Source organism: Cricetulus griseus, chromosome 2 (assembly GCF_003668045.3).
Source record: "Cricetulus griseus strain 17A/GY chromosome 2, alternate assembly CriGri-PICRH-1.0, whole genome shotgun sequence".
Taxonomy (NCBI): domain Eukaryota; kingdom Metazoa; phylum Chordata; class Mammalia; order Rodentia; family Cricetidae; genus Cricetulus; species Cricetulus griseus.
In genome coordinates, this window is record NC_048595.1 from 229,203,429 (window position 1) to 229,230,072 (window position 26,644).

The 26,644-nt window shown below is 39.2% G+C and overlaps 1 protein-coding gene across 1 annotated transcript; it reads right to left on the reverse strand.

Annotated features, from left to right (window-relative positions):
* Window positions 1-5,586: 5,586 nt before the first annotated feature.
* Window positions 5,587-9,242, reverse strand: LOC100753954 (cerebellin-2). The gene is made up of 3 exons (XM_035439071.1): window positions 8,886-9,242; window positions 5,989-6,108; window positions 5,587-5,784 (listed from the first exon to the last, which is right to left on the reverse strand). Exons 1-3 carry the CDS (start codon window positions 9,240-9,242, stop codon window positions 5,587-5,589), a joined length of 675 nt encoding a protein of 224 aa, XP_035294962.1.
* Window positions 9,243-26,644: the final 17,402 nt, after the last annotated feature.

Here is a 26,644-nt window from a genome sequence, read left to right on the forward strand (position 1 = left end):
GCCCTACCCTGCCTGGGGAATGGAGGGTGGATGGGGTGGGGGGTAGGTCGGGGTGGGGTACAAGAGGTATGTGTGAGGGGAGGGAGAGGGAGAAGGGATTGACATGTGAAACAAACTTGTTCCTAATTTGAACTAATAAAAAAAAATCGTATTTCAACATTCTGAGGTGTTGGCAATATCCATGTCTCCTTGAAACTGACATTAAATCAAACATGGTAATCAGCCATCCTGAAGCATGGGATAGGACAGTCATAAAGACCAAGGCATGGCTGTTCAGGCTGCAAGACAGTCCTGCCTCATTAGTAAGAAGCTTCCATTTGTTAGGCTAGCTGGAGCTCAATGCAGCATTCTAACCCTGGGGAGTCCTGCTGTAGGCATTAAAAAAGAAGGAATGAAGATTTCTTTTCCGAATTAAGTTGTCAAGTAGCTCATTTACACTACACACTGAGTGTATGTGGGCGAGCTGATGAAGATGATGACATATGAGGCTGCAGACACGTAAATGATTCCAGAGTTGGAGATGCACAGCACAGCCCACTTAGGAAGCTGGAACATAACTTCTATTATCTGCAGGAGGCAAAAATCATGTGGCTTTTTGCCCTTAAAATTTGCAAGTGATCCTACAGGGTTTGAAAATGTAAGGAAACCTCATTTACTGAACATCCATATTTTGATATAATGTCAGTATATAGACCCGTAGATATGATAAGTTTGCTTGAAGTTTTTTTTTTTCCTCAGAATCATTTAAGTATTATTATATGACTTTTCTGTTTTGGGAAAAAGGGTTGTGGACACTGACCCTGTCCAGTAACATCATGGATAGCTGTGAAACAAAGCAACACACACACACACACACACACACACACACACACACACTCATACTATGTGTATATATGCATGTATGTATATGTGTGTGTGTACTATATATTTTGTTTTTAAATGGTTGGTCTCCATCAGCAAAGCAGTAAACATAATTTTTGGTGATTTTTTTCTACAGAAATGTTTAAATTAAAGTCTTGATTAATGTCTGTGTTCTTCAGCTCATAGGAGGTCAGAGAAGAATTATGGAACACAAGGAAATAGAAGTTTCAAACCAATGTGACACTGGTATGTTAACTTACTTCAGGGTATTTGATGTAATTCCTCATTAAATGCTAAGAAAAGTAACATTAAAATTTTCCAGAGAATTTGTAGGATTTGTTCTTAAATTTAAAAAAAAACTATTTTATATCTTATTTTAGTAGCAATATCAAGATAAAGAAAATTTCATATAAAAACTGCAAAAGGGCAAAACTTATTGCAATTCTGTACTTCATATACTGCTACTTTTTTGCAAGTGCCTCTTCCACACCATGAAAAAAATCACCCTTTAGAATAACTCAATGAAACTTGTTTCTATATTTACTCCATCTTAAAAATAGCATGACTTTCATTCATTTGTATATTTGAACTAATTGCTATATTCTTATGCTGCAGGATTTTAAACACATATTAACTATTTATTAACAACAACAACATCTTATTACAATATTTGTTTCTTTATAATAAATAAAAACATTATGAAAAAATAATAATAGAGTGGAAAATATGGCCACATAATTGACAAAATATTCTCTTTTTTTTTTTTTGCTACAGTTGAAGCATGAAGTAGCAACCATGCTTTGTTTTGCTTGTAGAAGGTAATTTGTTCAAACATTTCTCTTACATATTCCTACATCCCAGGAAAATATAGATAATCCAAGTATTTTTATTATAACATCACTAAAATAAAAACTGTATGTTGCTGTGTTCAAAGGCAACAGTATCTATGCTACATAACTGTCACTGAGTATGTGACCACTGTGGTTTCTTGAACATTAAGAAAACATGACAGGCAACTCAAATTTCAGCAAAGATCGTGTTTTGTTTTATGTATTTTAAAATTCTTCTGAAGTCCAATATAAGTTGAGTTAGCTAAATCTCTTTTTTTTTTCAAGCAAATAAATAAATCGATAAAATCCTTATAGAGGCATGAGTTTTTATGCAGTATTCAATAGCTGTTGTCCATACGAGCTTTGATATGAGCAGGTACAAAAAGCACACACTATAAGAATGTAGATGATCCCTGTCATACATGAAAATTTAACAAAAATACTAGAGTCCAAAAATGTCTCAGGAATCACAGGTGGTAAACACAATATTCCAGTACCTAGACTTCAGTCATGAGGGTTGTATGTCAACTGAGAATATATTTTAAATTAAGAAAAGAGTACTTCCTAAAAAGCATTAACAGCTTTAAAAAGCTAACATTTATCAGTGAAAGAAAGCTAATATTAAAAAGCTTATGTTGGTTATACTGATGTCATCTGTGCTGCTTTTATGAATAATATTATTATCAGCATATATTTTTATAAGATTTGGCAGTATATACTAGAAGACAAAGATGAGCATGAACCGCAAGGGGCAATCAAATAGCATAACTGAGAATCCAAATAAATTCAATATTATGGAATTTTATATTATCTTATCCCTAAAAAATTAAACTAATGGAACTTCAACATAACACAACAGCTTTAGTAGTCTTTTGAGAATTTTGGAAATACACTTTCATGCACAATCACCTTCCTGTCAGATATTTATTAAGTGATCTTTACAACAACACATTGAAAAATATGCTTTTATGAAAAGACTCTCCCAGCTGTAAAAATCTCACTCATTACCCCCGTGTTCTCTGATCATTCTCCAAGAGCTTCTGAGAGGTCCTCTCACAGCCTTGAGGGGTGGAATGACTCTAAGGAGTCTGGGTATTGTCTCTGCAGATACAAACACCGAGGCTAGGAGCAGGAATGGCTCTGTCTACAAATGTTAGACCATTCTTCTAAATACAAACAAACAAAGAAACAAACAAAAAACTCGCATCTTAACTTTTGACCTGACATAAATGTTTCTTCTGGGACAAGCCCAGGAGTGCCATATCTCTCAAGGATATCACAAGCAAACTGAATTTTCAGCAAAGGTATTTTTTTGATTGCCGTAATTTACAACTCTTCTGATAAATAAATGAAAATTGATTTAGCAACTAATAAATCTACATAGTTTCTATAGGGGTATAACCAAGGCAGATGCTGCAATGGATAGTAAGCCACCTCAGAACATTACCATGAGGGCTACGTACTAATGTACTTTCTGGCATTCTCATTACTCGAAAAGAAACAAGGCTAAGAGTACAACCATCAGGAGGAAGCTGATTTTCTAATAGAAAATAAACTCCCAAAATACATTTATATTGGTTAATTTAATAACTTATTTATGAGACAGTATTACCAAGTGGCAATCTGTGCACAATAAAGATATAAATACAATGAAATATGTGCTTTATGTATTATTAAAGGATGTAAATATTAATAACAAGGACTCCTGTATCTTCCAATCTCTGCAGTGTAATATTATCTTTATCTTCAAATGAGGTTTTCTTGCTTGTTTTAAATTGAGCGTGAACTTAAGGAAATGAGGGAAAGAGAATTAAAACATCTAAGAATAACAAAACACAAGGGACAAACATTCCATCTGCCTTCTGTTTATGTTCCCAACATCAATGAATACAGCTCACACTTAGAAATACGTCTTCATGCCAGAGTCAGAGTACCTGAAATGATTTTTCTCTTCTTACAAGACAACACCATTTCAATAGAATAAAGCTTCTTAATCCACTGTAACTATAAAGTGTCTCCTGCACTTGCCTGTTGACCATGAAATTCATCCTTACACACACAAGCTGAAAAGAACTGGGTAACTGAGCCTTCTCAAATGTTCAGGTGTTTGACATTACTAAGTTACCTCTTAAACCTTAATTTTGTCCTTTAACTCTCTCCTCCAAAATCTTACAGTTTGCAAAAATACATAAGTATAAACTAAATATATCTAAGTGAGCAATATACCCCTAGAGACCTATAGCTGCATTAGTGTGTGTGTGTGTGTGTGTGTGTGTGTGTGTGTGTGTGTGTGTGTGAGTCCTTTGTAAAGAATCACAACAAAAACATCCCCAGGTCATTGGTACTTATCCTATACCTCCCCATCATTTTGAGAGAGACGATGATGAGGGACTAGAGCAAGATAGACATCAAACCCGTTTATTCTGAATCTTAAATTATGAGTTTTATCGTCAATATTTTGGTTACATTGTTACACAAAGGACAAACTGACATCCAGTTTGAGGTCTCATCTTTGATTGCTTTGGGATTAGTGACATTTCCTTGGTGCACACATACTGCACCAGTTCTCTCAGCTGTAACTGGATATTGTTGTTGCACAATATGCCAAAACAAGCAGGGTTTGAAAAACCACTGAAGGGCTACAGCAGCCAGTACCTTGAACTGCTGTGACTTCCAGTCCAGGTGACTTTCTGGCCAGGTGTTCATCCACAGAGTATCAACACATCCCTCTCCTTGACAGATCAAGGAGGATCTGAGGATGTGCTGGTCCTGTTTTTCTGAGGCATCTGGTCATTGTGTGGTCACTCAGAGGCAGCTCTAACTCACCACTGAGATACATCAAGATGAAAAGCAAGGAGGGGTTTGACCACCTCAGCTCCACTTTTAAGGGATTCATGACCAACGAGGAACGCCAGGCTCTTAAAGGATCCCAGAGTATAAATTAAAAAAATAAATAAATGAAATCCAGGTTGCAAGTTTGAAGATGCATTTGAGAGAGACTTCAGGGAAGAATATGCAGGGTGATCTACTTGCTGTCCTTACTTCAGAAGAATGACTTTTTCCCCCTGGTTTCCTCTCATTCAAAAGAAAGTATGCAGATTTTGTTTTGTTCTGTTTGATCTCTTACAAGTACTGAACATAAGTTTTTTTTTTTTTTTCCCCTCTGTCTCTCTCTCTCTCCAGGACCCCAGCATGAAAACTAAGTAGGTTTGAGGAGTGAAACCTGAGGAAGGAAAAGAAAGCGTCCAGAAGGAAAAAAAAAAAAAGATAAAACCACGGACAATACAAAACAAAAATTGCAGTCCAGTCGTGCAAAATTTGCTTCTCAGGATAAAGCACTTTTTGACAGGTGCCCAAAATGCTCAGCTCCCTCCCAATCCTCCCAAGATCCCAGGGGTAAGCTACAGAATAAAAATGAAGCCATTCTTTTTCTTAAGGCTACACACACAGAGAACACAGGTCAAGGACTGTCCAGTAGGTGCTTCTCTGCTGGGCTCTTGCTTTAAGCCCTGACTGCAGCGTGCAATCCATCAGAGGGTCGGCAGCATCTATGTCATCAGGACAAGGATACAACTTACAAACAATAGAAGATAAGTCAATGGGTTCCAACAATAAAATCCGATATCCACTTTACAATCACAGGTACAAATTGCTCAAATCGATAATTTCATTTCTCCTTAAGATCTTGTTGTCTAAAACTAATTAGAGGCCAGGTTCCTGAGGAATATTCAATAGTCAAAGAAAATACTGGAGCTTTAGAAGAAATCATTCTTCTACGGCAACAATCTGATGGAGGTCGGCCCAAGCCATCCTATTCAGACAAGTTCAAGGTGTTACAGAGGGCAGATCCCTGGGTCCTGGTCAAAACCTTCCCACTGTCAGGCTGGCTCCATGTCTATAGAGGAAAGACCAAGAAGCCCGAGAATGTGGAGTATTTCCAGCCTCCCATGAGGTTCCCTCTCTCCAGTTTGAGATGAACTTTGTCTTCTCTTTCCATAAGCAGCAGAACACCATTGCTGGCTGCTTCCCTGGTAACATCCTGGTCTCCTGCGAACGCAGAGATCACCGGGTAGCCATTCTGCATTAAACTGACCTATAAAAGCAGAGAGGACAGCTCAACAGAGCAGAGACCACCTCCTTCCCCACATCCTGATCTCTTCCTCCCCTAAGGATTGTCACCTCAATCTGACTTTTGTAGCCCACACACCTGGAACCTGAAAGATAGGTTTTTCAGATGACTCAGAGCCCAACCCCCCATTATTTACCAAGCATTCGAGGGCTTCTAACCCTGACCCACCTGGATTGTTTGCCTGTTGTACACTTTGACCACGTGGAAGCTGAAACTATAGATCCCCTTTCGTGGTGCCACAAATATACTGGAGGCAAGGTCAAAGTGGTTGCCGATGTTTACTAAAACCTGTAAAAGAGGAGGAAACAGGATACTGAACTATGCATGCCCTTAATAGGATTGTATTTTCTCCAAACTTTCAGGTAACCCCCAATGTCAGTTGGTTTATCAGAATTTCCAATAGGTACCACTAAGTCAATGGTGTCTCTCAAACAAGTCAGGCAGCAGTGAGTACCAAAATTAAAAATATCCAACGGCAGAAATGCATTCCAAAGGCATTCTCATGGCTTCTGATTAATAAAGCCTTTGGAAGTGTATTGTAATTATACATCCAAGTGGTATATGTAGTGTTGTATGATGATACAGGGTATGGAGAGAGATGGGAGACAGTAAAGCCTAGCAAGAAGAAACCTGTAAACTCAATCTCCATTTTAAAAGGGGTTGTCATAGGGAGTTCAACCTGATGCTATGTTTAATACATAAAACTTCACATGGAATGAAGACAGAAAAGCTGGTGGAGCAGCACACCAGTCTATTCCATGAGCTCACTTGAGGAGGATTAAGAGAATAGCCTCTGTGAGGTTTCCATGTCCTGAGTCTTCCAACCTCTAGCAGCACACAGTAGGTGCTTCATAGATAGCACTGGATCATGAGTTTTGTCAACAAACATTGGCTGCCCTGTTCAAATTCGCTCACTCCTCTCTAAGCAGCTGGTGCTCTGTTGGCTGAGTGTTTGGATCATGGAAAAGCTTAAACAAAGAGAAAAGAACTGGCAGCTTGGACACTCCTAGTGAAAACTAAGGAAATCCCTCAGCTGGTAAGATCATGTTAGCTACCAGCAGAAGATTGTGAAGCCCTGCTGGTACTTTTCCTCAAAGAAAAGGGGAATAAGAGTCACTGGTCATAGTGGAATGTGAAGAAAATCAAGCTCCCCATCTCAGTCCCTTTGTATTCAAGGGCTACTTTGTCCACATCCCATTCCCATATCTCCTCCCGTAAAACTCCAATGCCATTAAAATAATAAAAGGAGCCGATGGTGTTTTATGCTTGCAAAACAAACAGCTAGCAACACCAGAATGCTGAATTGTCTTTTATCTGATCAGAAAATAAAGCTTCACTGCCTTGGCTATTACTTTTACACGATGATTGTATAGACTACACAAACTCCCAGAGCAGAGTGAGTTGCTGCCAGTAACCACTGCCGGCCGACCAGTGTGGCTTGGGGAACACTGCATCTTGATCATGCTGTGAGTACCACTTCAGCCCACTCCAGGGCAGGTGTCTCACAGGCACACACACACACACTGCTTCATTGTTGAGGACAAAGAGCCTCTGATGTCTGTGCTCAGTGTTCCCCAAGATGCCTGGCTGGAGAATGAAGCACTCCCCTGCATGGGCTTTGAGCTGCTTACACTCCTCTCTCTATCGCACTCTTTCAATGGGGATTGTAAATTCTGGAAACATGTAAATTCGAGGCTTTATTGAATGAAAATATACCCAGCCAGGCCCTGAGCACAGGGCCTTCCTCACTTGTAATCTCCCTCATTTACAACCAGGAACCAAAGTTAATTTGCCTCTATACACAAGATTCCTATTACTATTTGACCCTGTGTCTGGATTTCCCTGAAAACTCCACACATCATTGGATCTAGAAAGACTGTGAGGACTATTTGTACAACACCATAATTGAAAGAAAAATAAATAAAAGTAAAATAATACTGGATAAAGAAAAATATGGATTATATTTATGCTTATATCATTCTGTCTTATTTGGAAACAATGAAATGAAATACTTTTATTTTTCATATTAAAGAAACTTCCCTAAACCCTCAAATGTATGATTTTTAAAATGAATGCTACAGCTTAAAAAGAGATCCAGTGTGAGCACTGGCTATAAATGGGGTTTGGATCTGGCTCCTGGACAGAGGGAACACCAGTAGATAGTAACTCCATCTGTGTCCAGAGATGTTTCAGGACTCCATTCTACACAAAGCCCTTTGGCTGATTAGAAATAGTATGCAAACCATTCTCATCTTTTCAATTCCTGAAGACTAATAGGAATCACAGGGAGAGAGTACACAGAAAGGTCACCACCCAGAGAAACATTTACATAGCCATCTCCCTAATCCCTGACTGCTTGGCCCAGAGGCCAGAAATTAAGTGGCTTAAAGCCACCTAAGTCGTGGGCCTTTGTCTTGTTAAATTTATAGTCATGCTATGCTTGTTAAATATATAGGTCATATATCTGAATGTACTGTATAGATACCCTGCAAAAGTTTCATTTCCTGTCCATAGCAGATACATGGTCACTTTATTTTTTTATATAAACAGAGAACAATCTCTGTTGTCTTCCTCACTTATTTTTGTTGAAAATAAACAACTTGTCGCTGGATCCAACAGTGTAAGCTGTATTTGGCCCTTTGTCAGACTCCTTTTTGAATGAGAAACTCTCTTGCATGCATCATCTTTAAGAGGATACCCTCTCCCCAGGTGCCTGAAGATTGTTCACCACAAACACTACCTTGCCCTCAGCAAAAGGGAAAGCGCACTGTTTTCTTTCAGGGAAATGTATTTCATATCTCATCTTTACCAGACCCTTGGAAAGCCCGGGAACCTTGCAGGGCTCTCAGTAATCCGTGCCAAGAGAGCTAGTGTTTAAAAACAAACTCTACAATGTGTTCAAGGGGGACTCCAGGAAAGCATTGTAGTAAAAGGAGCAACATAAGGGCAAGACAGAGGTGGGGAAACCAGCCTGGCATTCCTCTTGGAGATGCTGGGAGCCCTAGCTATCTGGGGACACCGGCCGGTCCGCCACTCATCGGTGGATGTGCAGGTTAGCCGCTAACCTGGTCGAAGTAGATGGTCATGGTACGGTTACTCATCTCTGACGGCTCATGGTTGGTGCTCCTAGTAGCGGAGAAGGCCACCTTGGCACTGCCTGAGCGCACAGAAATGCCCAGGGAAGAGGTGACGGCGCCGTCCCCGGATGGGCTGGAGTCGCACACCACCAGGCACTTGCCCTCTAGCACGATGGGCTCCGTGTCATTCTGGGCTCTCACCGGGCAGCAGGCGGGTAGCAGCAGCAACAACAGGGCCAGCGCCGCCCCCAAGCTGAAGCCAAAGTCGGCCGGCTCGCGCAGCGCCCCCCGGCGCCCGGGCATGCTCAGCGGTGGCCCTAAGGGGCCCCGGCCAGGCGCGGGCATCTGGGCTGGGGCGCCCCAAGGACGCCAAGGCCGGCAGGAGCCGGAGGGATGCCCGGGTGCGCACAGGAACACGCAGGACAGGAGCAGCAGCCTTCTCTGGGATGGGTCCCAGGCTCAGATGATCAAGGCCAAATGGTTCTCAGAAGGAAGGCACGAGTGGACCTGTCAGGGCAAAGAATCAGAATCCTTAGGCGGAAAGGTGTGTGTAGCAGGGCAAGTGCCTGGTGCTCTCCATTCCCTTCGGGATGGCCATCCCCATGGTCCCCCAGAGCTATCCCCATTCCAGACGTGGCATAATGGATCCGAAAAAGCTCTGGCGCACAAGTCAGCCCATCCAAACAGATTCCGGAGCCTAGGGTTTGGGGCTGCGATTCTGCAGGACCTTGTAAAAGGGGCTGGGGACTTCTAAGACGGCGTCATCACCGTCGCCCTCTGCCTACTCATCCCAACACTAGAATTAAATGGAGTCAAAGGAAAAAAAAAAAAAAAAAGCAAAAGTGATGCCTCATCAGCTTCATTTCAGTGGCTTTTTGGACAGCCACGGGAGACAACACTCCTCTCCAGGCCTTCCCCTTTTCCTCTATTTTTTCTATCCAGGAAGAAATTTTTAAACACTCCTTATCCGATAAAAAGAGTCTACTCATAACCCCCGAGGAGAGGAGAAAAAAAAAAAAACAGAAAACTCCTTGGGTGGATGAGAAAAAAAAAAAAAAAGGAAAGGACAGAAACAGAGAAAGAAAGGATGTGGGAGTGGGTGAGGAGCGAAATTCTAACACCCACTTCCAAGTCCCTGCAGTCACTGAGGAGCCCCTTAAGAGAGCCTGGTGGAGTCCTCTTTCTGGCAAAGACAACTAACAGCCTCTTCCAGCACCAGAATCCCCGGATTTTACTCATTTGCAGGATCTTGTCTCTGGACCCCACTCCCTTTCTTCTGTACCTTTCTGCTAACTTATGCGGGTTGGCACTTGAAGCCGGTCGCCTCTTCTTCAGCTAACCCAGAAAGGCCTGCCATTCCGATACCCAGCCCAAGAACACAAACAGAACAAACCCTCCCCTCACCACCCACGCTCTCCGAGCAACTCTTCCAGTGTTCTTTCTAAGAAAAGATAAGTTGGGTTTTAATAAATATCCTGTCTGCGGTTCCTACACAAAGGATAGCGGACCACCTCCCTCCCCCCACTCCGCCACCGACTCTCGTATCTCTCTTAAACTGAACCCCCAGCACTATCATTGCTCAAGGGTCTGGTGAAGCTTTTTAAAAAGGCAACTAGCAACCAGATGCAGGAGCTCAGATGGGGTGGGTTACCTGGAACATCCATGATGAGCGAGCACCGAGGTCCACGAAGTTGTTCTGCTTAGAGAAAATGAGGCAAGCAGGAGCTAGCGGGAGGAGGACACCACGGAGCACGACCCTTCTCCCAGAGCTTGGCCAATAACCGCGCCGCCCCGCCCTGCAGCCTCTCCTGGCGGTCCGCTCAGGCTCCGCAAGCGCACCACGCCCCGGCCCCACGCTCCCACCGATCCCCGCACAGCGCTGCGCTCCAAGCTGCTCAGCGCACCGCGGTGTCTGGAACCCTCAAGCTTCCCGCTCTGCTGCGCCGCGCGGAGCCTAGGAACCGCACCGCTGCTCGCAGACTGGACCCTCTGAGTCCAGAGCGCCGTCCACGCACCTCACTAACAGGATCCCGGGATCCCTGCCTCTCCCCCAGACTCTAGAGGGCACAGCCCGGAGCTTCCAATTACAGACTCACCGTTTCTTTCTTCCTAGAATCCACAGCCCCTTCCCTCGGATTCCCCCCTGGCACCCTGCCAAGCCCGCGTCCAGCTCTCACCTAGACACGCAGCGCAGTCTTCCTAGGTGCCTTCTTGAAACTAGGCGCCCTCGGAAGCACCAGCTGTGTTTCTTCTTCCAGATTCCTTTTCTTTTCCAAAGTCCCTCCAAATCTTAATCTTGTACGGAGTGGCCACTTTCATAATTAAAGAGGGAGGGGCACGAACACTTAAAAACAAAAAATAAAAGGAACAGTATTTTTTTTTAAGGGAGGAAAATGCTTAGGAATTAAATGGTTTTAAAACTGCAATTCCAGAATCTCCCGTTTGTGAAATGTCAGTTCTTGGCAGAGATTAAAGGGGAGCTTCCTGACTGGGTTTATGTGTCCGCTTCTCTGAACCCCGGGGCTTCTGGAGCGCGGTGCCAACGCGCATATTTAATAAAACGCAGTCTCTGGGCTCTAAAGACCAGGGTAGAGACGCGGGGTTCCGAGCTGCGCCTGCAGAGCCACAAGCACGGACGAGGGGCGCCACCTATGGGCACAGGAGCCTCCCGTTCGAAGGCTGAAAACCAACTTAAGGAGTGTGGGGTAGTAGGTACCGGGGACAAAGGTGAGACTTTATGACTGTTTTCCTTCACCGGAGCCCTTAAAGCAGCTCTGGCGCCCGCAAAAATGCAACAAGCTTGTCTTTGATATTCTTTCGCCTCGCAATTTACAGTAGCCATGCTTGTGTTTTTAGCTCTTTTCACCTCTAACATGTAACCCTGACAAGAGGATGTATGCTCAAGTGGGTTATCATGGGCTATTCCAGCCCACACAGTATTTGCAAAAAACCTCTAGGATGGGTAATACATATTGGCACTGAACAAAGGCAAGGCGGCTTTTAAGCGTGGACTCTATAATCTGATTTTTTAAAAAAAGAATCATTGCAAATATTTTTGTCCTGTGCTGGATAGTATGCTTTTCTGATAGGCCAGTGTGTATATGTGTGTGTGTGGGGGGGGGGGTGTCACAAATCAGCCCATGTAGTTCATTAGTGCATAGCACGTGCCTGTCTTATCACTCCAGACATCACTATTCCTTTCTCTCTTCCCTTTTAAGATTTCAGGCGTTCTGCTTCTGCCTTTTGAGACCTGTCTTCTCAGATAGGAGATTTTGAAGACCCTTGTTATTGGCTCTTTCACGGCTATTCTAGGACGGAAGGCCTACACACTGAAGATACTGTGCACATGCAATCAGCACAATAAAAAGGAGGGGGACACAAATGAAACCCACAGCATAGGTTTAGCTGAGGCCAAAGGTTTCCCATGGGTATCGGGGTAGTGGTTGGAAGAGCCTCAGAGACAAATGCATCCTGTTTAACACAACAAGCAGAACACTACGGACAATCAAATAACTCTGAAATCCCTCAGCCCTAGGCTACTATCACTGGAAATTGTAACTTGCAGGTGCCATGAGCTTCACTGCCAGGAAGCCTGTAAAAGGCACAGCAGCTGCTTCTTCCTATAGTTTTCTGAGTTTAACTCAGCAGAAACAGTGCAACCTTACTTTAGAGCCCTTTTACTCTAATATTGTCTGAATTTGGTTGACTCTGCCTTAGAAGTAAGATTGTATCTCACTATCAGGAAGACTGAATTGGATGTAAACCTGCCAACAGAGGATAAGAAAACACAAAAGAAACTTGAAGCAGACTGAGAGCAAGAGTAGCTTGCTAATTTAGAAGCAAACACATCTAAAATCTTTAAATAAATGTCTAATTAAACATTTTTCTTAAGTACTTTGAGACATTTCTTTTGATTTATACAAACACTGGAAACAATTTATCACTGCTTTCAAAACAAACAACAAAAGCAAACAAATAGAACAAAACCTCTTTTATAATGTTTGGATATGGCAGTATATATAAAAAACATAAAAAGGTGAAGTTTACATGCTGAACTAGGTTAAGGTATGAAAGCAAGTATCCTTATGTAGCAGAATGAAAAACACATTTGAATTTCAACTTGAGTTTCATATTTCAGCAAGGAAGTTAGAAAATGTGGAAAGTATCAGATTAACAGGAAAGCAGATAATTTTATTGATTTATCAATTGGTAGTGCTACCTACCAGATCTTTGGTCAAGAGCTAGATTTTTAGTTTGCAAGCATGTTTAAAAAGACATCCAGGATACTGAATTAAAAGGGAAAGCATCAATGTTTATTTCAGTGATTGCATGTCCTACCCCTAGTAATTGCTGTTATTATTATCATCATAATAGGGACCACGGATACTGTTCTCTGGGGTGAAAAAGCTTTCCCATGGGCAGCAATAATATCAAATATCTATTGAACATTTATGATGTGAAAGATGTTGCCCCATGATTTTTGTCTTTAATGTAGCAGACAGCATAAGGCCTATGAGCAGCACCATGTGTCAGAGACACACATGGATAATGGAGAAATATAATATGAAAACTGTGTTTAAAGAGTGGGTGGGGAAGTTAAGTTTTTATTTGTCCAAAGCAGTTATCTCTCTTGGAACTTAGTATGCTCTTCAAAGGAGAAAAGTCACTGCTGAAAAGTAATTCCAGCCTGTATTGCTCTTTAGACCCTACATTTGTGGGTTTCTTCTAGGTGTGTCTTAAATGTGATCTCTCATGAGTCCCATATTATTGGACACAAAACCCAATACCTACTATTAAAAAATAACACGTGCATTAATAAAAATTTGTCTTTCTTTAAAATATTAGGATATATATTTTATGTGTGGTAGTGGCTCTACTAGAGTTACTAAGATATAAAACATCATATTTAAGCATATAAATATCATACACTCCTTCAGTTATACATGGTTAAACATCTTCATATTTCTCGAAAACATTAAAGGATGAGTGACAACAAGAAAAGAAAAAAACACTTCAAACTACCTGGGCATTTTTGTCTTAACAAATTACTAACATAAGTAAATTGGAATTTTAAAAATTGGAATCAACTCTAACTCAGTCACTGCTCACTAGAAAGATCAAGTAAATTTCTTTATATGAGGTACTAGGTTATACTTATTAACTGAAATCATGATGCAATTGCATTAGCTTAGCCAAATCTGATAAGCCATTATTTGACTAAATTAGAATTCAGATGGACTTAACTCAGACTGTCTATGTTCTACAGTCACATTGAGCTAAACAAGTTATTGATGCTATCCAGGGTCATACTGGATTCCTTAGATCATGTTTTCGAGACTTCATGGCACACAATCCAATGTCTAATATGTTTTAGTTAGCAAAAGATGGCACACCACAACCATAGAATTGGGTTCAATGGTATTTTCTTTGTTTTGTATTTTTCTTTCCTTCCTTCCTTCCTTCATTCTTTCTTTCCTTCTTTCCTTCCCTCCTTCCTTCCTTTCTTTCTCCTTTCTTTTTTTCCTCTTTCTTTTGGTTGTTTTAGACAGGGACACACTAGGCAGCCATAGATGGTCAGGAACTCACTATGGAAATCTTGCTGGTATGGACTGCTTGCCAATGCCTTTGTCCCTTCAGCACTGAGAATAGAGGTGTGTTACTTTTTTAATATTGTAAAACTAATGTAATCTTTGTAAAAGATAAATACATTTTATTGTTTCAGAACACTTTGTTATCTGCATTGAGTAGTATATTAGGATCTGTTGGACTTTATGAAACAATAGTGTTGAAAATACAAAACAATCTGCTTGCTACTCCAAAGTCCCATAATGTGTAACTCTTTTTAAAAATTATTTAGTTTATTTATGTGTATATACTTATGTGTATATTTATGTTATGTATCTGTTTCCATATGGCATATACACTTTCTTTTAATTCTTTTAAGTCTTCATGTCTTACATAATCCCAATGTTTGTTTTAATTTCATGAAAGGAAATGTATCTATTGCCTTACCAAATTGGGTTGAATGCCTAATGTCAGTCATTTCAATCTTATCAAAATAAATGGGTATATATACAAAGTAAATGTTTGCCAACTCTTTTTTCTCAGTAGGAGATAGTGTTAGATGAAATAGTATCCTACAAATTTTTGCTTAAAAATAAATGTTATCGGTACATAAGGATATAAACTCTCTCTCTCTCTCTCTCTCTCTCTCTCTCTCTCTCTCTCTCTCTCTCTCTCTCTCTCTCTCTCTCTCTCTCACACACACACACACACACACACACACACTCAGCATTTCCCAACTTTTCCTGTAAATTCTCTTGATTCTAAAATAATGATACTTTTTTTTATTTAGAATAAGCTGCAACTATGTTGCCAAGGCTCTTAATGCCCACAATATTATGAGTATGTGTAACAAATGTTGTTCTGTGAACATGTGTGTGAGAGATTGTTTTCATCATCTGAATTGATGTTGGAGAGCCAGCCAACTGTGGACAGCATAGTCCTGGAGCAGGTGATCCTTGGCTTTATAAGAAAACTAGGTTAGCAGGAGCCAACAAGACAGACATTTGTTAATCCAATATAAAATAATTGGAACCATATATTGCATAGATCTGAACATAACCATGATGATGATGTTTCAAAAGATATTTGGAGAACCTTGACTGAGTTATTTCATGATTGACATTAACTCTTGATCTGGAGAGTATTAAATAGACACGGAGCACCCTCAGGATGTATTAAACGAGGACTCACTCTCAGGAGTGCTCTGAGCTGAAGACCCAAGCTAAGAATAGAATTCTCCCTCAGGAGCAACTCTTTTGATGTAATTCCCTATAAAAGCCACTTTACACTGATCATAAGTTTTAAAGAACAGAAATCATAATTTAAGCACAAATAACCTTATGTAGTATCTTGGCATCTGAAAGTGAAGCCTGGTCAGTTCAAAGCTGAGTCCTCTTTACCAGTATAATCCAACTTGAGATTCACAACCTGTGCCCGAGTCAGCTCTGGCTAACTGTTCTCCAAAGCCAACTGGAAGAGGCAAGATAATAGTGACAAGCAGAAAAAGCATTCATTCAATGTTATATTGGGAAAAGGGATCAAGTCATCTAGTGAACTCTCCACCTTGAGTGGCCCTGAAGTGAGAGTGAAGTTGAATTAGAGGGCACATCTAAGTAGACCAGTCAATGTGTGGCCCCTCTAACCAGTGACCTGACATTGTCTGGACCAACAGCAGTCTGACAAGTCATCGGAACTGTGTGAAATCTCTTTCCAAGAGAGAAGTTCTCCTCTGGGTGGACACTTTGCCTTCCGCTAGCATGAGATTACCTGGAAAAGTCCCATTTCCTGGGACTCCATTGTTTCAATAGTCCTTCAGTCAGATAGAGAGACATGGGTGTTGTTTTAAAATATTTAGGCCCATTACATCAGCAGCCTCTCAATGTTCCATGGATGTCCATTGTACACACCCATTATTATTTTATCAGAGACTATTCACGGGTACTGAAGCCAGCTCCAGACAGGCAATGAGAGCAGGCAAAATGAGGAATATGCTCATAGCTGTTTAAGCTTCCAAACTGTAGTAAGTATGTAAATCATCTGGACTCTGGTTAAAAATGCTGGGCTGTAACTTGCTAAAAGATGGTGAGGATACTAGTCTGCCCACTGCAAAGATCTAGGCTTCTAACTCTACAGAGACCCCACTCAACACTTGATAGATGTTTAAAAGGCATTCTATTCAAGACATTTGTGAAGGAAGTGTGCTTATATAAAACAACCTCACATTGGAAAAGGACCTGGTGGTTGTTCAATAATCATGGACATCAGTGGTTGCTTGTATGGGTAGTAGCTGTTCAGGTTCATGGTACCTGTGGAAGCTATTTTCTCAAGTTTGAGGTGCCATAGTCTATTTGCATTATCTCAAAGAGAAAAGAAACCATGTTCTTAAAAATCCCACACAAAACCTTTTATTTTAAGTTTTGGACTTGTTGAGTAAAACTTGGTTAAGGCATATCAAGGATAGCTGGAAAGGCCCGAGAAGCCACATTCTAAAATGATTTCATTGTAAGATGGAGACATTGCATCACCTGTATTCAGCTCTTCTACCAGAAATCAATTTATAATTGTAATTAAAACAGTTTCAATTCATTTCTGTATTGCTGGAGGTTGTATAATAGTTCATTTATGTGCATGTGTGTGAGATATAGAATAACCCTCTGAATCCTGAGTCAAACAGTACCTGTGAGCTATGGTGAATAAAAGAATAAGATTGATGCTTAGATCTGCTAGAAATGGTAGAACATAAACGTTTATGCAAATATAAAAACAAATATTTTCTTGGTGGTAATATTAAAATATTGTCTTTCATATGAAACTGAGGTTTTGCTTACTCACTGCCAAAATGATAGAGTTAAAAATGTACTTTAGAATCATCATAATGTGTGCCCAAACACATTTCTTGGCAGAGGAACTGGATCTTTGTCTGATACATTCTTGTGCTGATTTCTTATGATAATCTACATAAAAGAATATTGATTTTCCTTCAGAATTTTCATCATCTCCAATAAGCATAAACATTTGCTAAATTTCTAATATGTCTGAGGCACAGAATCATCATTTTTCCTGAGGAAAGTTTAGCCATATAAGGATGCAAGGAAGAATTCACAAATCAGAATGCCAAAAACAAACAAACAAAATCCACAAAGGATTGACTGACAGTGCTCATAAAACCAGATAGTGGAAAGTCAATTGAGTCTGACAATCAGGCAGGAATTTTATGGGGAAGGGGACCATTGGAAAGTGAAAAAATCATTTACATTAGTGACATGATATGAAGATGAACTTTCTTAGAATATGAATACTTAAGTAACCAGAAATATTTTATATTACTTTCCAAACACTAAAATAAAACGTTTTCACAATGGGAAACATCATAGCACAAATTGTCTTACTTTACAAGTGAGGATGGTGTTAAAAGATTTTGTAAACCTCTGACTTTAACTTTTAAAAGTTACATAATTAGATACTTAATGTTAATATTACCTTCATTTCACTTCTTTATGGTGCTTATACTAAACCCTCCATTAAGATGACTTTTTCCAAACTATTGCTATTATATTTGTTTTACTGTCTCTCAATATATGTATTGACTACTTTAGCATATTAAGAATACTGTATTTGTAAATCCATGAATTGATTTCCATCTTCATTTTGTGTTAACTTTAGGAGGCTCTAATATTTAGAAATACCTAATGGGTTGAATAGTTTAAATAAATTTATAAATAATTAGACATTAGGGAGAAATTCATTCAACAAGAAAAATTTGATTAAAAATATTTTGAATGTGTCTGTGTGTGTGGTTTGTAGATTCTTTGGTTTCTGCAGCTTCTTTCCCCATGACATTGGGCATTCTGAGGGTATTTTGATACTGTGCTCACATTTGTTAATTTTTGTGTTTTCAGGAAATCTAAGTCTTACCTGAAATAGAAATGAAGAAATGATTGCTGAATGGAGGAGACTGGAATTCCACAAAGCCTTCCAAACAGCCTTTCTTCATATGCCCTCTTCAAATATACACCGTCATTAAAGTGTGGCTGTCTGCACAGCCTGGATTAATGTACCAGTCTGTGCATGCACACACAGATGAAGACTGTATTTCACAGAAGAACAAGAAATTCAGAAACATTAATATTGTAACAGGACTGATGCCATTGAGCTGCACTAGTAATGTGAAATTATGGTAGTACCACTGTCTGTGTAGAGCCTGCTTTTATTGTATGAATTGATTTTAACATTGAGACTCTGTTTTACTAAAGACATAGGGCTTGCTATACTTCTGGGTTTATTCTAGGAAGGGGACTGAAGCTTATTTTGCAAAGCAAATTGCTCTGTTGTCATTTTAACCTGCTGTCACTTTTTCAATTTTTTTTGAGGTTTATTGAGTCATTTTGGTTTGCTTTCATTATTATTCAATTTTTAATTCACTCTGCAGTTTTATATTTTCTTCTGGCTATTTTTCCCAATGTTCTCTCACCTTTACATTAACATTTCTACCAAGTAAACTGAAATCTTTAATGGCTAAAAAGTTTGAATTCAGCCTAGTTATTATACACATATCTAAAAGCTTGTTTCTTTTCTAAATTCATAAAAATCAACAAGCTTTTGCTTGAGCACAAAATTTAAAACAAACTTTCCTGAAATATATACAGATGTGCATACAAACATTTTGACGTGGAAAATTCATGTCAAAAAGATAAAGATCGATCTCATGAAATGAGGAGAGAGAACCACAGTACTCATATTCTCTTTAACATTGAAATTGTGGAAATGCTTGCTAAAGTGACGAAGAAAATAATATATTATTTCCAATATAAAGCAAATACTATAATCTGCATATAACAATTATATTTTAACAACAGTATCATGTATTAACTGGAGAAAGGTGGAATAAATCTAGTGCTTTTGAATTTCATCTCCTGCCTTTAACAAGAAAGCAAATGTATGTTGATAAATAAATAAATAAATAAATAAATAAATAAAGTTGATAAATTTGTTACTAGACAGAATCGTATTACTTATTCTGGCCACAAGAAAGAGTATAAAAATGAAACATAACAAAACATTTTTCAAAAATATTATAATAGACAAATTGGCCTGGTGGGTACACACTTTAATCCCAGAATTTTGGAGGCAGAGGGAGGTGTGTCTCTAAGTTCAAAGGCTGGCTTGATCTACAAAGTGAGTTCTAGAACAGCCAGTGCTACACAGAGAAATCCTGTCTCCAAAAGTCAAAATAGAAAAAGTAAAGCACAATAGATAGGAGGCAGCTATGGGCCAAGGCACTATTACTGGTTTTAACTACTCATATGTGTTTCTGTATTTCTAATATTTAATTAGTTTATATTTATTTACTTAGTAGGGGTGAGATGGGCATGGAAACACCTTAGCAAATCTGTGGAATTAGAGGGCAGCCTGCAGGAGTTGGTTCTCCCTTTTCACTATGTGAGTTCTAGAGACCAGACTCTGGTTGTAAGACTTGATGCCAAGAGTTTTTACCTGCTGAGTCATCTCACTGGCCAGCTGCATATTTTTTTTATGGTGTGTGGATGCAATACTTTGAAAATTATCTTAATTAAGTGACGCAAACAGTTTCCTTCTGAAATGAATGCATACTAGAACTTTGTGCAAAGCAGACCTGAGAAACAGAGATCCTCTCAACTGGAGAAGAAAGTGTGGCTTCCATCATGCTCCATGCTCGAGGAGACACTGAGGTGTGCTCCCATCATGCCTGAGGGGACACCGAGGTCTGCTCAATGTCTCTAAGAATGACCTATTTGATTTGTTCACCTATAAAAACCTGAGAGTGCTCTCAAGGCCAGTGATGCCAGAGAGGACAAGTACAGACTAGACATCTTTTCACAGCCAGCATGAGTTTTAAACTGAAGACATATGAATGAGAGGACAACACAAAACCCTTTATATAGGTATAAGGAAAATGAAAAAAAAAAAGATTATTGCCAAGAAAAATATGTTAATGTGATGGATTAGAAAATAGATTACAATCTTCAGGATAGATATATAGATGGAAGTGAGATTATCTAGACAGATGGTAAGTTAGAGAGATGACAGGTAGTCAGCATATAGGTAGATAGATAGAGACAGACAGACAGACAGACAGACAGACAGACAGACAGACAGATAGATGTGTGTGTGTCAGAGAGAGGGAGAGAAAGGATAGATAGATAGATAGATAGATAGATAGATAGATAGATAGATAGATAGATAGATAGACAGACAGAAAGACAGAAAGACAGACAGTGTTTCCAGGTTCTCTGGCCCATTTATTCTTGCACCTTAGTTTCCTTGAACTTGAAAATAAAGTAGTAAATTAACTAGTAAAGGAAAACAGATCTTTTATGATTTTGCTGAACCCGAAGTGGGGAGTCTGATTTCCCTTTCCTATGGCTGTGAGCGTTTTACAACACCATGCTGTCTCCATTATTAGCTACAGAGAGTTGTTGTTGTTGTTGTTGTTGTTGTTGTTGTTGTTGTTGGTGGTGGTGGTGGTGGTGGTGGTGTGTGTGTGTGTGTGTGTGTGTGTGAGTGTGTGTGTTGTGTGTGTGTGTGTGTGTGTGTGTGTGTGTGTGTGTGTGTGTGTTTAATTCAAATCTGGGCCTGAGGAAAACGAAACAGATAATCCAAGATAAAGATCCCTAGTGTTTGAAAGAGAAGCAGTCTCAGGGACTTCGTGCAATAGTGATGAGAGATTTCCATCTGCTCCTGGCCTGGCAATTATTCACCCCTAATTCCATTCATCTTATAGGTGTAGGGTGTTCAGAATTTCTTTTTGGAAGATCAGTTTCAAGCTCCGACTTTTACATACCAGCTAAACACCAATTTTCTTAGAGGAAACCGGTGAATCTCAGACAAAGGGAAGGCAAGTTTTCTCCTTAGGATTTAGCACATCTCTGACCACTCACAGATCCAGCTAATGTTCTCAGCTTAAAATCACTGTTAAAAATGATGATAGATTCATAGAGATGTAATTTTATCTTTTAAATCCCACTTGGTGGCCTGACTGTGACATCTTTGAAACAGTGAAACCCCTTATAAGTAACACCCAGAAGAAGAAAATTGGGCTCTGATTGTGTGCTCTGCAAGGAAGTATCAGGCCCTGTCTTTCATCTCTCTCCTTGGTTACCAGCTGCCATAATGTAAGCATTTTCTTCTGACATGTCCTCCCCACCATGGTGTTCTACATCTTCATAAGCATCAGTCCAGCACAGATTGACACACCTATTGAACCAGAAGACAGGATAAACCATTCTTTAAACATGAAGAACTTTCCCATGGCTGCAGAAAGCTAATGATGGTTATGGATACACATATATTTTCCACATATATACTGTGCCTATATGTCCATGTGTTTTGGTTATGATTTCACTTCGGTTAATTAGTAAATAAAATTGGATGATGTTGAAACAAAGCTTAGACAGATCTTTCAACTTGAATAATTTTAGTAAAAACAGCTAATGTTCTACATGGATGAAATATAATCTAATTCCCAGAGAACTATTAAGCTCCATCACAGGACTTGGCATAGAATAGAGTAATGATAAGCCTTCAGTCATATGCAAGTCTAGAATGCGGGAAACTAATTGTAAATGACAAAAAAATACACAGTTGATTCTGACTGACACTATAAATGTGAGCAAAATGTCCATATGGGGGACGTTTGCAGCAAGACTTGAAGACAATTGTGAAATTCATTCCTCAGGTTTTCCCATTCTTCCTTACCAGTAACATAGCAGTACATATTAACTGTATTATGAAGGAAGTCATCTCTCTTCAATGAAGAAATATACCCACATCCCATGGTTCTCAATACCTCTGGGAAAGAATTAAGAACTAATCACATAATCTCTTCTATAATTTATTCTTTACAGTCCTTCAAGTGTAACATGACTAACAATGCAAACAGAAGTACAGTAATGATTATTAATGTTTGTTCACATTACTCTCTTGAATTTTGTTTTTAGTGTGACAAAAGCAGCCACTTTGAAATGAATAGTAAAATTTGAAATCCATTATGCCCGGTTTACCTAGAGGATTTTCAGAAGAAAGCAATGAACTTCTTGTTTTTTTGGAAAAAAGAACAGTTTTGTCACCAACATTTTGGATGCCTGCCAAAAGTCAACTATTGACTCCAAAACAAAAAGGTTGAAAGAAATTTCAGAGTCTATGTTATGTGAAAGTATTGTTAACATCCCGTCCTGAGATTAAATATGTGAATTAAATCCTGGAATCTGGGCTTGCTGTTTGTAAGTACTATACTTTAAGTGACTTGATGCAATGGAATTATTATACAGCAAACACATTCATCATAAATGCTGTAGTGTTTTTAAATATATACAATTTATGTGTGTGTGTTGGTTTTTTAAATTTATAAAGATAAAATGTAAAAGACTGGGTAGAGTGATGGAGAAGTTTGCTTGTTATGCTTGTAGAAGACCTCGGTTTAGTTCCCAGCACCCACATGGCAACTCAGAACCATGCATAACTCACATACCAATAGAGCTAATGACCGCTTCTGACCTCCATGGGCAGCAGGCATGCATGTGGTACCTAGATATTCATGGAAGACAAATACTCATATACTTAAATATTTAAAAGAAAAGTACTTTTTCTTAATAATTAATGTTAATTTTTCTATAAGTGTATGACATCAAGTGCATCCATTTATAAAAATTATGTTATTATGATTATTATAAGAAATAAATTTATCACAAATCTGACAAGCCCTTAAAATTAGCTGTCATTTTTTTCTATTAAAAATTCTCTGCCATTATCCACACTGGTGCAAAGCAGCTCTCATTAAACTCTGTGAGCTGCACACAGAAAGGCAGGAAATTCAGAGAGCAGGCCTTGGTGCAAAGAAGAAGCATTTCAGTAGGAGAGACAGAGTTTTAAGCAAAAATCTGAAATAAAATCGTAATAACCACCTAGAAATCTTTCCCTCCTTAGAAACAGGAACTATGTCAATTTATATGACTTGTTCACAGTCTAGAGTCAGAATATTGTGTTTATTAAGATTCAGTGAGTGTATACTATGCGTTCAGCATTCAGACAAGTGTCTTAATGGAGTTAGCAACAGTAAACCATACTTCTGAGCACTAGAGCTATGTTTCTGTGTGGACAAAGTGAGCCAATTCATGGAAGCTGCATCATAACTGGCCTATAGCTCGTGAGATTCACCTCACCACTGAGCCATTCTCACTACACAGCACTAGGCTAATGTCCCACCAGCCTAGAACCAAGGTGAGGGAATACAGAAAGGAATTACTGACTTGCAAGCATATCTAATCTACATAAGAAATGAGCCTCCTGTTATGAGTATCTAAGGTTTTGGATTATTGAATACTCTAACACACTCTAGTTTGTATTGACTAGAACACATCTGCTCATTTAGGTATTTATGGCCTCTAAGAAATTTCAATTCCGATATAATTTGTAATGAAGCAGATAAGACAGCAAAAGAAAACACTTAGGAAGAAAGAATAAATTCCCTTAACAGGATATGCATAATTTGTGATTCTAAATCTTTCCTGCTGATTATCAACTTTCCTTTATAAGGCAGCAAATGCTCTGCCACATGCATGTAACTTTCATCTGGTCCTATCAAGGAAGAATGAGAAGGTGAGTGTAGCTCAGTGGTAGAGTATTTTCCTAACATGTGCACAGACCTGGGTTTAATCTCCAGCAAGCACTCTGTACACCAAAAAAAAGCAATCATTTATGCCTGCTTCGAAGATCCATTTACTGTGAGTTTAGAGCACTTTGAGAAAAGGCAGTAATTACAGAGCATAATAAAATAGTCCCTTTCTGTCTCTATTTCTGTTTCACAGCAGTAAACACACAGGAGAGTTACAGAGCAATGAAAAGGCCTTACAGTAGAAGTACAGGCTCTGGGAAGAAAGATAACTGAAGGTGAATCATCAGACTATCTCAAAGAAAAGGAGAAAAGCAAAAATTAAGCCAGGTTCTAGCAAATTACTAACAGGTGGGTTCTAAGTGTTTTTGCAAAGTCCAGGAGCTGAAGGTACAGAATTATAATGGCACTTCTGAGGCAAGCAGGGGTCAGAGAAGAATCTTAAACCCACAGAGAGTGATAGTTAAGGATTTGAGATAAAAACCAAATTATACTCAGATGTATGCTTTTAAACCATGACCACAAATGCTGAAGTTGTTTCCATCCTTTTTATATAGATATCCAAACAGTAACTGAAGAAAGAAAACATGCTATAATTTTTATCCTCAAATATACCACTGTTTTGAAAGATAATACACCATTTTGTCCTAAGATATTTTCAGTGCAGGACTTTACATTTTTGCCATTTAAATAAATAAGATCATGGTAAATTTAGTAATGCTATTTGTTTTGACTTTACATCTGATTCATGCAATATTCATTTATTAAATCCTCAATAAAATATAAGAAATGAAAAAAGTCACATTTGATTTTCTTATAACTAACTGAATGAAAACAATACCTAATCTGGGGACATGCATTGGCTCCCAAGGTTGCATGAGCTACCCAAGGGTTGTGTGACCACAAATAGGAAGGGTATGCTAAGAAGCAGAAATTGGCACTTAGCACTGCCTTGATGATATCAGGATGCTAACAACTTTGAGCCTCATAAAATCTAGGCATGTTGAGGAATATCTGAAATCAATTACTCAGACCTACTTGGACTATAAAATGATACTCTGAAGTCAAGGAATGTGTAAAGGTGCAATAACTACAGGAATATCTTAATGGTATACAATAGCTGTCTCATTGTATTTAAGACCTACTAAACAGGACAGAACTCCTATCTGTCCTGTTTAGTAGGTCTTAAATACAATAAGACATCTGGAAAAATCAGGAATGTCAGAAGAAAACCTGATACTAATATTTTGTTAAATTTTAAGAGTTTTCAAGTGCTTATGAATATTTATCAAACCACCATAGGTATGTAGATGTCACACTAATGAAATAAAAAATAAAAAAGCAAACAAAAGCCAAATTAGTATTGGATTAGACAAAGAGTAAGCCTAAACTCTGATTCTTCACTTCTCCCTCTGTGTTCTCCATTTGTCTGAATTGTATAGGTATTTACCTATTTATAGCTTGTCTGTTGTATCTCACCTATCTGTCCCTGTCCCAACTGACATGAAAGAACATATAAAAATATAAAAAGATGGGTTTTTTGTTTTTGTTTTGTGTTTTTTGTCAAGAATGTAACATAGATATTATGGGATTTTTTTCCTTTTTTATTTGAAAGAAAATTATTTTACATGCCAATCCCAGGTTCCTCTCCATCCCATCCTCCCCTGCCCCCTCCCCAACTAATGCCCTACTTATCCCATACCCTTTCTGCTCCTCAGGGAGGGCGAGACCTTCCATAGGGGTTCTTCAAAGTCTTTAGGATAGGGCCTAGGTCAACCTCCTTGTGTCTAGACTCAGGGAGTATACCTCCATGTGGGATGGACTCCTAAAGTCCATTCCTATGGTAGTGATAAGTATTGATCCACTACAAGAGGGCCCATAGATTTCCAGGGTCTCCTCACTGACACCCATATTCAGGTTCTGAATCAGTGCCATGCTGGTTTCCCAGCTATCAGTCTGGGGACTACGAGCTCTCCCTTGTTCAGGTCAGGTGTTCCTGTGGGTTTCACCAGCCTGGTATGGAACCCTTTGCTCATCAGTCCTCCTTCTCTGCATCTGGATTTCATTAGCTCTCCAGATATTTCCTTAGTGCCTGATTTCTCTTTGAATTTGAGAGAATTTGAATTTCTATCCAGGGGACCATGTATGTTTCTCTTAGGGTCCTCCTTGTTTACCAGCCTCTCTAGCAGCCTGGACTGCAGGCTGGCAAATCTTTACTCTATGTCTAAATCCACATATAAGTGAGTACATACAATGCCTGTCTTTTTGTGACTGGGTTACCTGGCTCAGAATGGTTTCTTCTAGTTCCATCCATTTGCCTACCAATTTCAAGATTCCATTGCTTTTTTTCCCACTGAGTAGTACTCCATTGTGTAAATGTGCCAGGTTTTCTCTATCCATTCTTCAGTTGAGGGGCATCTAGGCTGCTTCCAGTTTCTGGCTATTACAAATAGTACTGCTATGAACATCGTTGAACAGATGTCCTTGTTGTATGAATGTGCTTCTTTTGGGTATATGCCTAAGAGTGGAATTGCTG

Bases quoted from the DNA above. Each gene is read 5' to 3' on its own strand.
- LOC100753954 (XM_035439071.1), bottom strand. From the start codon at position 9,242: ATGCCCGCGCCTGGCCGGGGCCCCTTAGGGCCACCGCTGAGCATGCCC. The intron at 6,109-8,885 runs GTTAGCGGCTAA...CCTCTTTTACAG, and splicing joins TGACCATCTACTTCGACCAG to GTTTTAGTAAACATCGGCAA. The intron at 5,785-5,988 runs GTGGGTCAGGGT...CTGCTTTTATAG, and splicing joins ACAACAGGCAAACAATCCAG to GTCAGTTTAATGCAGAATGG.